Consider the following 13,043-nt stretch of genomic DNA (forward strand, 5'->3'; position numbering starts at 1 on the left):
TAATAATAATAATAATAATAATAATAATAATAATAATAATAATAATAATAATAATAAGTTGTACAGTACATTGAAAAAGAGTTATTAGAGGTTAGCAAAAAGCTTCACCAGAAAAAGACTGGATTCAGAACGCTGCAGTACTGAATGAGAGACAAAATCTGCGCTTCTAATCCTCAGCCTATCTTAGAAAGACAACGACACGTGAGAGAAACAGCAGCGTTTGGATTACACAACAACGAGAGACTCCTCCTCCTCCTCCTTAGACGTGAAACAACATCTTCCACGCCCCTCAAAAAAACAAAAAAAACACTACGATTCTCTTGCTGGGAAATCACGGGGTTTCTTCACTATGGGAGAAGGGGTGACCGAAGGAGGTGGATTTAATCATCTTGTATAGAAATAGATCATATCACAGAAACATCATATGTGAATCGCAGAATTATATAGAGAGTCTATAAGGCCCGGAAGTATGCATAGAGTTGTACAGTAGGGAACTAATGGCTAAGACAATGACGTGATAAGGTATTATAAGTTTGTAAAAGATAGCTGGGGACAACAGAGATGACAGGTTGTCAGCCGGTATTGAGGTCTTGCAAAACGTATCTAGATTTTAAAAAAAGGCTTGAAAGATCTTCAGTAAATTATTATAGAATTATATAATGAAATATTACGGCATATTTCACAAGCCTGAAAAATAACATTATTATGGAAAGCATGTGTAAACCAGCATGAATTTTAATTGTGAAACTTTACATTTTATTAAGCAAAAATGAATATATTGAGGGGGGTGTTCTCTCAATTTCTATATTTTACCAAACAAATGATTGTGATAAACTCAGATTTATCTTCGGTATCAAAAAGTCTTTATCACTGAAAGTTTTTCACCTTAAAAAGAGACTACTAAAAGTGATATTTGATGGATGATCGTCCACAAATGATAATGAACTCCACAGAACTTTTCAGTACGATGCACCAATTATTCACACAACTAACAATAGAACTCAATACATATTACAGAGAATTTTCTTTTATAATGCAAAGTATTTCTTTAATATCATGCAGTGATAATTGTCATTAACTCCCAAAATCAGTTTGAGCAAATTTTCACAGAAACTGTCAAAATAAAATCATGAGATTAATTACAAATTGATCTCACAACTTTTTTTTTTTTTTTACAAATTGTTTCAGCATAAAAGTGAAAAATAAAAACAACAGAGGTTCCATTTATAACATGAGGACAGCTGTAACTATACATTTGTATGGCTTGATAATTTTTATGACAAGGTAATTATACCAAATTGATTTTAATAAGAAGAAATACATTCGTGTTAAGAAGAACAGCAACCACCATTATGGTTGATATTACATTTTAATAAACAGAATATGAAGAAGTGTGAAATAGGATTAGAAATTATATTGAACGACTATATAGAAATATAGATAGATAGATAGAAAGATAAATAGATGGGAAGAAGGGAGGTCTATATATCTCTTATTCACTAATTATATCCTTGCTAAAACACAGTGAAACATTGACAAACTGCATGTAATAGATATAATCTAGAGGTAATGTATATTATATCCTTCTGTTACCGTATTAATAACTTTTTTTTTTTTACTAAGTACATAACAACAAAGTTTTATACATTCATAAGCAATCATCTTTTTCATGTTACATAATTTACATGATATATATGTATATGTATATATATATATATATATATATATATATATATATATATATATATATATATATATGTATGTATATATATACATATATATGCACATATATAAATATAACATATATATATATATATATATATATATATATATATATATATATATATATATATATATATATATATATATATATATATATATATATATATATATATATATATATATATATATATATATATATATATATATATATATATATATAACATATACAGTCTAATGTTTCATGTGTCATTAAATATCACAATTGAAAACTTTTATCTGCAATACATCAATATCAAGGGGAAAAACTACTTTCAGCTCATCACGTATACATCTGAAAGAGAACGGTGAAGAAAAGCCTTAATAAAAATAAATAAATAAGAAATAGAAACAAACTAGAAGTAAAGTAATCTCATTTCGAATTTTTTAACATTGAAATTCCCTCAGAAATCAAATCTTCAGCTTTATGCAATCACAGATGGTATTTAAACCACTGTTTAAATCACTGGTAATTTTTTTTTAACATTTGCGGTTGCCAGGAATTTGAAAAGAAGGCTCCTGGGAGATCATATAATTATTTTGGCTAAAAGAATTCAATTTTTTTTTTTATTCAGGCATATTATTTTATATTATTCAAATACGATACTACATACAAATTCACTTACTGTCTCATCTTAACCAGTTTATGACTGTCAAAAAATTATGAAAACATAATTATAAAAAAAAAAAAAATTTTGTCATTGGACTTTGAGAATCATAACTTTGTCCAAAACTAACTTAAAATAATCTTGCTTTATCAACATCTGACAACCAAAAGAGATGATTATTTATAACATAAACTTAAGGACAGAACCAACAGTTAGCGACGAAGCTGAGCGAAGGGCAGAACACGAAATACATAAAAAAAAAAAAAAAATCTCAGTTTATTTTTGGTTACAGTCTGGTACAAAGCCAAAGCGTATACAGGGGGAACAAAAGCTCTTCATTGCTCAAAAATATAAAGCGGATATCGAACCACAAAAACATACCCAGCAGGATGTGTTGACTTATGCACAGTGTGTGTCATCTAACAGCGCTTTGAATACTTCTACTGTACAGGCCATTTACTTCAAATTCCTAAGATCAAGATGCATTGGTCAAGAGGCAGTGAGGAAAAGAGTAAGCGAGAGAGAGAGAGAGAGAGAGAGAGAGAGAGAGAGAGAGAGAGAGAGAGAATTAGGGAAAGTGAGAGAGAGAGAGAGATCTGTATTCGATTACTCCCTCTCTGTGGGCCGTAGACTAAACAGGAGGGAAAACTACTTGACAAATCTACTGGAGCTGATACAATACATTATTGTTTGTTTTATTTTGGAATATGTCGTCAAGGAGAATGGAAATATTTGAGCTAGAGGAGGTCAACCATACATATATATATATATATAATAATTGAGCGTGTTAAATGCTCTCTGGTTTTAACTAGTAAAGCATTATTACCAACGAGTTATCGGGATTTTATGGGCGGCAGCTGCAGCGGCGAGTGAGTTGTTCCTCTCTCACACAAACGACTGGTGTGGGAAGTGGCTTAAACCGTATAGGGTGAAAACAGTTGAAAAACAGTTATTATTAGACTGTTCGGGAGTGTTCACTGTTACCGTGATGTTCTTGGGTGAATGTGAGTGTGAAAACGAACGCGTCACTGCAGCCGACGTCCAGTTACTAATACCGTTCTGTATCTACAACGTGAAAGGAAGGTGTTTTTTTTATATATATATGTAATATATACATATATTCATCTAAACTCATATAAACAACTACATATATATATATAATTTATAAACTTTAACGAATTTTTATTTTGTTACTATCATCGTTTTAAAGAGTTTTGGTTTAGATTTATATATATTTTTTTTTGTCGTGTCCTCTACATCGGCTGACCTTTCCAAACCCTGGGATCGATCGGAGTCCTTCCGGTTCCCGCCCTGGTGAGGATGCTGTGAGAGGATGCCCTCCGGGGTCTCTGCTGTTCCTCGATGGCCAGAAGGAACTCCCCGCCGACGGCCGTGCGGAAACTGTGGCTCCTGCGCCGTTCGATAGGACTCATGGAGATGGCGAGGCGGGCTTCTAGGTCCTCGGCTAACGCAGGCAACGGCAAGCACACAGGCAGATAGACAGACGACACATTATAGCATCCAGACTCAAAAGGAGAAAGGGGAGGATTAAGGGGGTCGACTGAGTAACTGGCTGACTGACAGACACCTAAGGGGGAATTTGAAGGATGCGACAGGGCATCAGGTCTACCCTAAAATGGAAAACTGAAGGATCTGCAAGATTTTCGAAACTGAGACGTGCCAACTATTGGGCTCGTGAAACGCTAATACACAAGTTACCGCAGTTTCAGAATGATTCTTCAATGCTTTATTTCAGGGGTCCCATTTGCAGTATCTGCAACATTTTCGAAATTGGGATGTGCCACCTACTGGGCTCGTGAAACGCTAATACACAAGTTGCTGCAGTTTCAGAATGATTCTTCAATGCTTTATTTAGGGGGTCCCATTTGCAATATCTGCAACATTTTCGAAATTGGGATATGCCACCTACTGGGCTCGTGAAACGCTAATACACAAGTTACTGCAGTTTCAGAATGATTCTTTAATGCTTTATTGAGGGGGGTCTCATTTGCAGAGTCCTGGAAATCAGTAGTAAGGCAACAAGGGTAAACTGCAGTATCTACCATTTTTCTCAGTTTTGTATTTTTCCAGATACTGCAGTCTTCCATTTTAGGGCAGAGGTACACCGTGCTTGTTTAACTTCTTGGGCGTTTACCAGACAGGATCTTTTTTTTTTTTTTAAGGGGGATAAGGTATGTGTGTGTCTCTCTCTCGCAACAACGTTAGGAAGCAACAACACAAAGGGAAAAAACTGTATCAAGGATTAAAAATGGATTACTGGAATATTATTGAGCTCCAAAAATCTTTCCTATATGAAAAAAATTTCATTGCATCAAGAAATAAAAGCATTTACAAGGCCACAAAGGATGTTTGTACTAAATCCTAAGTAAATCATTTTCCTTGCTGTGAAAAATAAGCATTCAAAATTTTTATATATAAACCAATATCAACTGCATGTCTATATACGAGCTGAGAGCCTCCTATAGCAAACGAATCACGTCAAAGTTTGAATAACATAGTTATAGTAGTTATCAGTAATTTGGTATACGAGACCCTTGGGAATCAAATTCTTTTTGCCATTCCTGTGAATTACGAACAGGTAGATTCATCAGAAAAAAGGTTCTCTTGATTCCTGTTGAAGGATAAACAGAAAGGATTCAAGAGTTGTATTATTTTAAGGATTTTGTTTTTGAAGAAATATACGGTCAACGTCTAACTAAATTTTTTTGTGTTATATTTTCATTTAATTTGCATTGTTGAAGGCAATATTCTGTAAGCTGTTAGCTGCCAGCGAAAAACAAACTCTCTCTCTCTCTCTCTCTCTCTCTCTCTCTCTCTCTCTCTCTCTCTCTCCCCGGCTCCCGACGTCAATTAAGGCCCAAATCCGCTCAGGATAAACAAAAACCACACAGGCTACATATCTCTTTCCTTTATTTTTCTTTTAATGAATCCGGCAGTTTTTTACCTCTTTCGTGTTTACACGTGGCAGGAATCAGTACGTTCATTCCTCAGACATCGACCAAAACTCGTTCAGTATCACAATTTCACACATTTTTCAAGAACTTATTAGTATTTAGGTATGTCGACACGTCTTGAGTAGAATACAGGTTCTGACGTCATCAATCTTTGGAAGCAATAGTACAGGTTCTGACGTCATCAATCTTTGGAAGCAATAGTACCGGTTCTGACGTCATCAATCTTTGGAAGCAACAGTACCGGTTCTGACGTCATCAATCTTTGGAAGCAATAGTACCGGTTCCGACGTCATCAATCTTTGGAAGCAATAGTACCGGTTCTGACGTCATCAATCTTTGGAAGCAATAGTACCGGTTCTGACGTCATCAATCTTTGGAAGCAACAGTACCGGTTCTGACGTCATCAATCTTTGAAAGTAATATTACCGGTTCTGACGTCATCAATCTTTGGAAGCAATAGTACCGGTTCTGACGTCATCAATCTTTGGAAGCAATAGTACAGGTTCTGACGTCATCAATCTTTGGAAGCAATAGTACCGGTTCTGACGTCATCAATCTTTGGAAGCGACAGTACCGGTTCTGACGTCATCAATCTTTGGAAGCAACAGTACCGGTACTGACGTCATCAATCTTTGAAAGCAACAGTACAACTTTAGTTTCAATTTAACGTCAGAATATCTATCCCAGTTAGACTTTTCTTATTATCCTGCTTTCCCCATATAATATATTTCCATACATGATGTTTTGACTTTAAACTTTAATGTGATTGATGCGTTTAACCAATAGTGATGGGGAAGTTATTCAGAGGTCTATTTTCTTTTTTAGTAAGGGAAAACTTACTCAAATTATATTGCCTTTTTTTTCAGTAGCTTATGATCTACTTCCCATTCCCTTGGAAAAGGAAGGTCCCTCAGAGCTCCTGAAGAAAACCACCATTACAAATTTGTAGTCTTTAGATTAGTGAAAAAAAATTAAGCAAATTTCAACAATAAGGAATAAAAATAACTTTTCATTAAGAGCAAAAAGGGAAAGAAATTATGAACAAGAACTACATTCGCTATTTCTTACAGAATGAAATATAAACAAACGACCGAAAAAATAAAAAAATAAACATTAAAAGCAAAGGAAAGCGTTGGGAAAAATTTACTATTTCTGACATCCGCCCTAAAGCCTTCATTATTTTCCAGCACCCATGCCAAGGCTTCATCGTCACTTCTTCTTCCCAGGTTACTTAGGGACGTGTGTTAAAGAATTAGGGAAAATTAGACGCCCCGGGTTAATTGCTCCCAGAAGTTAGTCCAATGGAGGCCTAGGCTTTTTTTTTTTTTCCAACAACCTACGTGATTCTGAGTGAAAGGAGGCTCTTAGCTAAGCAAATTCCCAAAGTTTCGAAATTAGAAAAAGATAAAAAAAGACAGAGAAAGCAACAATATATTATCTCACACTAAGTTCATATTACTTCTGCCAGAAAGCACCTTTGGCATTACGCCTTTACACCAGGAATTCTGGTTTTAGATGACAATTTTATCTTAACATGATCAATTGTTAGGAAAGAAAACAGCGTCTGTGAAGAGACTGGTACGCACAGAACAAAAAGAAGTAAATGGAAAAGCCCAGAAAATTTTTTTTTTTTTTTGTAAATTTTTTGTTAAATTTAGACAGAATTGAAATTTAAGGAAAAGAAAAGAAGGAGATAAATTGGAATAAAGAAACGTAAAGGAAAGAAACGTACAAAGAACTGATTGCGAAAAAGAAATAGGGGAGAGGAGTGAATCTTTAGAATAGCAAGTAGTGAATTAACGACACAGACAAAAGCTGAATACTTTTGAAAAGAATAAGTAAATATTTGAAGGTGAGGCCGAATCAGGATTCCTAAAGTTTCCAACAGAAAATAAAGGGAAATAGAGACAGGTTAGTATTTACTTTTAGAAAAAGAAATCAATGGAAAGGAAATGCTGATTAAACGAAGAAAAATAGGATAAGAAATAAGATACTGAATGAGGAATTAATGGAGAATCAGAATGTTGATAAAATATAACGTAGAAGATGAAGTATTGAAAAGAATATAAAGAATTTACAGGTACTGAAACCAAATGAAAATACAAAGATTTTTTTTGTGACAGGAAGAACGGAAAAAGACAAAGTAGGCAAGAGAGAAATATATAATAATAGCAATTAAGATAGATAATACTTTATTTGCATAAATGAGAGAGAGAGAGAGAGAGAGAGAGAGAGAGAGAGAGAGAGAGAGAGAGAGAGAGAGAGAATGCAGGATGGAGAGTTTATCCAGTAGAGATTTTAGACCAAAGTCACAAGAAAGCAAAATATTTCGCAAGCAGTTTAAAAAGGAACTGACAGTTGGAGACAGTTAGACAGACAGACAGACAGACAGACAACAGACAGACAGACAGACAGCCATAGTGACAGCCAGACAAGACAGTCCTTGGGAGAAGCAGCCTGGCAAGCAGACAGACAGACAGACAGACAGCACGACAAGCTTGTCTTAGCTCAAAGTCAGTAGAGAGGTGAAGGAGAAGTTGTCGCAGATTCTGGAGAGAAAGCTGAAGGATTTTTACCCTTGATTTCGAGGCTGTGGTTCGACGTGTAACTCATGGACGACCTTCTGGACTGGGGCATGGAGTGCGGGTAGCGCCTGCCCAGCAGGTACTCCTCGTTATCGTCTTGCTCGCTGAAGCAAGAACTTCTCCTGGATGACGATCTGTCGAGATTGGGAGATATGAAGTTGTTGGTTCAAGTCTCAAAAGCAAGGATTTCCTGCTGATCCTAGCTAGGTATTATTATGATTATGGCTAAGGGCCGTGGTTAAAGTTTCATGGGCCGCGGCTCATACACCTCTCGGCCATCTTGGAAAATGGCAAAATTTTGTGCATATAAAAAGCTAAAAAAATACATTTGAATTTTAATACAATATTGTTGGGAATTTTGCCCTCTTTTTCATGACTGATTTTAGTTCAACGTTATATATATATATATATATATATATATATATATATATATATATATATATATATATATATATATATGTATATATATAAATAAATATATATATATATATATATATATATATATATACATATATATATATATATATATATATATATATATATATATATATATATATATATATATATGTATACACACACACACACACACACACACACACACACATATATATATATATATATATATATATATATATATATATATATATATATATATATATATATATATACATACATGCTGTATATATTTATTTTATTATGACTTAATCACTCTTAAGACAATCCATCTCCACAGCATCAGTAACCCAGGTAGGTATGGCACCGAATCATGAACACTCAATCACTACCTGTCTCCAAAATGAATGGCAAATAAAATAGAAAAGAGAGAAAAGACCAAACGAAATAATTCTAGTACAAGGCAACAGGGAGAATCGACCTTAAAGGATAGTAAGTAAGAGCTATGGTCTATGTAACCCAAATTCCTTTCCTCATTTGCATCTTCGAATGTGGAATCATTTTTCAGAAATGACTTTGTGTAAGATAAAGCCTTTTTATTTAATTTTAGTCTAATATATTATATTACCCTAAGTTCTCCTAAATCTGTAATCTGGTCATTGCAGCAAATCACAATTGATTCATGCAAATAAAAATCCAATTTTAATTAAAAAAAAAATTCTTAAAGCATGACGGGAAAAGGAAACTGTAAAAGAATCAGAGAGAGAGAGAGAGAGAGAGAGAGAGAGAGAGAGAGAGAGAGAGAGAGAGAGAGAGAGAAGAGAACTTCCCCAGAGAGGATCAAAGGTCTTACCTAGACTGATTCCAGGCAATATCCGGGTGCAAGAGACCTGAATCCAGAGAAGAACTTCGGCTGTCGAATCCTCCTTCGTTGATATCTTCTGAAAGCAAGAGACAGAGCTTAGTTTTCGTTGCCAGGTGAGTCTCAAAAAAAAAAAAATCAGATATTTAGGTAGTGTGGTCTTTCAATATTATTTTTGTTACCAAGTGAAAAATATAGAGAAATAGCTAATCTAGAGATCGAGATTGTTAAGACCCAGGCATTTAGATGTGGTTTTTCAGTACAGTGTTTGTTACCAAAAGTAACAGATAGAGATATTTAATAATCAGGCATTAAAATATGCTATCTCAATAGAGTATTTAATTTAAATGTGGTATTTTATTTGAATGCGGTCTTTCAGCTTAGTCTCTATAAGCAAGTAAATGAAATAGACAGGTTTAAAACCTAGGCATTTCGGCGTGATTTACTGATAGAGTATTTGTTACCAAATGTAACAAATAGGAACCTTGATTGTCATTGCAGGCTGCTAATACGAGAAAGAGCCCGTGCCACATACGACCAATTTAACCTTGCAATAAAGCCAAGAGACGTTAAACATGTTATGGAAACCAGAACTCAAAATTGTCAAAAGAAAACGCTTAGATCCTAGGCAGTGGCTATTAACCATGGGTGCTCTAGGGGTGTGAAGACGGTTCCTAAGGGGTGCGAGATGCCTATGAATAATTAAAGCAAAAATATATTTTCATATACGCATGTTATTTCTTATGCAAAAAAATAAGAATAAAAAAATAAAATAAAATAAAATAACTAATTAATAATAATAATAATAATAATAATAATAATAATAATAATAATAATAATAATAATAATAAAATAAAATAAAATTAACTAATAATAATAATAATAATAATTATTATTATTATTATTATTAATTATTTATTTTATTTTGTTTTTATTTTAGTTTTTTTTTATTTCAGCAATTCAGGGGGTGCGAGAACTGACAGCTGATTTGAAAGGGGTGCAGACACTGAAAAAGATAAAGAACCACTGTAAAGCAAGATAACAGACAAAATGATTTTCCATGACAAAATATTAATGAGTCAATTAGATTAGAAAGGCTTGGACTTAGTTCGCATACTAGACTGCTATTTTTAGGAGGCTAAAACAAACTTAATTAAACAAGAAGAGGCAACTCCCCGTAGGGGGGTAGCGCAATCAGTGCACCTCGCGCGTTGCACTGTAGGCATTACTTAAGGTTCTTTGCAGCGTGCCTTCGGCCCCTAGCTGCAACCCCTTTCACTCCTTTTACTGTACCTCCTTTCATAGTCTCTTTCTCCCACCTTACTTTCCATCCTCTCCTAACAGTTGATTTATGGTGCAACTGCGAGGTTTTCCTCCTGTTACACCTTTCAAACCTTTTATTCTGTCAATTTCCGTTTCAGCGTGAATGACTTCATAGGTCCCAGTGCTTGGCCTTTGGCCTAAATTCTATATTCAATTCAATTCAATCAAAGTTATGGATGGTCTGAGTCAAAGCAACTTACAAAAGTCACGAAAGTAATATACTGTACGAGAAAATCGATGGTAAAATTTCTGAGAAAAAAATTAAATCTATAATAAATTTAAATCTATAATAAACAATTTAAATCTATAATAAATAATGAACAATATATTAATTAACATTTTTATTACATTGAATCTAATTAAGTGAAATGATGTTAATTTAACAGCCTATACATACTCGATTTGTTAATAAACAAGATAAATAAACAAGTCAAAGAAAAGGAGAGAGAGAGAGAGAGAGAGAGAAGATTTGCGCTAAGTACTGGTGTTTAAAAGTTTTGTGGGCAGGGAAAAGCAACGCTTTGGTTCAAACATGCATTCTTGTTTGAGAGAGAGAGAGAGAGAGAGAGAGAGAGAGAGAGAGAGAGAGAGAGAGAGAGAGAGAGAGAGAGAGAAGATTTGCACTAAGAAAGTATTTATGTTTAAGATTTTGTGTGGCATGAGAAAACAACATTTTGTTTGGTTCAAACATACATTCTTGTTTGACAGAGAGAGAGAGAGAGAGAGAGAGAGAGAGAGAGAATCACCTGAACCAGATCTTGCAGACGAAGGTCTCCTGAAGATGGGCATCGGGAAGTCGTGGGTGGAAACAATGGATCCTCTGGGCGTGGCGTTGGCGGAGCGAGACCGCCTCTCCTGAAGGCGGTACCAGACGGGACGCTCGTCCAAGTAGGCGTGCCGGAGGTCGATCAGCGTCTCTCCTGTAGGGGGAGACGACGGTGCGTGAGGTTTGGTCCCTCTTAGTGGAGCCTTATTTAGCTAAATACTTTCGTAATGAAATGAGTTCAGTACTTACATTATTCATTCATTTGTTTATTCAGCAAATGTTATTTATTTTTACCAATTTATTCTATTCGTTGTTTTAGTTTATTTTATTTAAATTATCTAGCGATTCCATTCACTTAATTCATTACTTCATTTTAGGTTATATTTATTACGTTTGTTAATATCACCTATTTTTATTGTATATATTTTATTTATTATATGAAATAATTTCTTTTACTTACTTTACCTATTTTATCTATTTGTCTCTTTATTTCATTTTATGATGCAATTCGCCAAAAAATATTCTTTCAGTGCTGAAAAAATTTGTTAATGACTACTAAACTAAAACGGAGTGTCAGAAAAAAAAAACTTCGTAATTTGTATGTAACTATAAACATTAATCTGTGAACACTAAAAGCAAACACAATTCCAGAAAAATAACGATAACTCGACGCCATCAGAAATACCATTTAATAATTCCAGCAGACGCTGGATATTATTCACGGACTCTAAAGCAATATCTTCGAGATGAGCCCTGAGGAGGAATAATGTCGGAAATCTCAAAAGTTACGACGACCACATTTCCTGAATGGCTTTAGCGAGAAGATGGAGGAGGAGGAGGAGGAGGAGGCGAAGAAGAAGAAAAAAAACTGAAGGAAGTGTGAGGAGAGGAAATGAGAGGAGAGGGGAGGAAGAGTGAAGACTGAAGGCTTGGCGTCTTATGCTGAGGAACTAGAAGAGGAAAAAGTATGAAACTTTGGAGACGACACTGAAGAAGAAGAAGAAGAAGAAGAAGAAGAAGAAGAAAAGAAGTGTGAGAAAAGGAAATAAGAGGAGACGAGGGGTGGCGACTGATACTAAGGAAAAGAAGAAGAAAAAGTATGGAACTTTGGAGACGACACTGAAGAAGAAGAAGAAGAAGAAGAAGAAGAAGTGAAGGAAGTGTGAGGAAAGGAAATAAGAGGAGACGAGAGGTGGCGACTTATACTGAGGAAAAAGAAGAAGAAAAAGTATGGAACTTTGGAGACGACACTGAAGAAGAAGAAGAAGAAGAAGAAGAAGAAGAAGAAGAAGAAGAAGAAGAAGAAGAAGTGTGAGGAAAGGAAATAAGAGGAGACGAGGGGTGGCGACTGATACTAAGGAACAGGAAGAATAAGAAAAAGTATGGAACTCTGAAGACACTGATGATAAAGATGATTATGATGGCAGGATTTAGTTTACACGTTAAGTAAAAAAATAAAGAGAGAAAATACTTGGGTCAAACGACAAAGACAGTAATGAGATAAAATAAACGATGAGAATAAAGGAACTGGCAATGTTTACGGAGAAGTGAGGAAGGGTAGGAAAAAAAAAAAATAAAGTTAAGATATTAAAATGAATTATTTTTTGCCATAATAATCATTGGGAGTTATTTTACATATGTGTGTGTGTGTGTGTGTGTGTGTGTGTGTATGTGTGAGAGAGAGAGAGAGAGAGAGAGAGAGAGAGAGAGAGAGAGAGAGAGAGAGAGAGAGATAGAGATAGGTGTCTGTGAGCGTATGTGTGAGAAGCAAAA

At 34.6% G+C, this 13,043-nt stretch overlaps 1 protein-coding gene across 1 annotated transcript in view; it reads right to left on the bottom strand.

The window, feature by feature from the left end:
* Positions 1 to 1,948: 1,948 nt before the first annotated feature.
* LOC136844451 (regulating synaptic membrane exocytosis protein 2-like) overlaps positions 1,949 to 13,043 on the bottom strand; it is a 72,227-nt gene continuing 61,132 nt past the window's right edge. The window contains 5 exon segments of the mRNA XM_067113703.1: positions 1,949 to 2,053; positions 3,634 to 3,831; positions 7,918 to 8,060; positions 9,173 to 9,260; positions 11,251 to 11,424. Of these exon segments, the coding sequence (XP_066969804.1) occupies positions 2,034 to 2,053; positions 3,634 to 3,831; positions 7,918 to 8,060; positions 9,173 to 9,260; positions 11,251 to 11,424 (623 nt within the window). The 3' untranslated portion in view covers positions 1,949 to 2,033.

Source organism: Macrobrachium rosenbergii, chromosome 2 (genome assembly GCF_040412425.1).
Source record: "Macrobrachium rosenbergii isolate ZJJX-2024 chromosome 2, ASM4041242v1, whole genome shotgun sequence".
NCBI lineage: Eukaryota > Metazoa > Arthropoda > Malacostraca > Decapoda > Palaemonidae > Macrobrachium > Macrobrachium rosenbergii.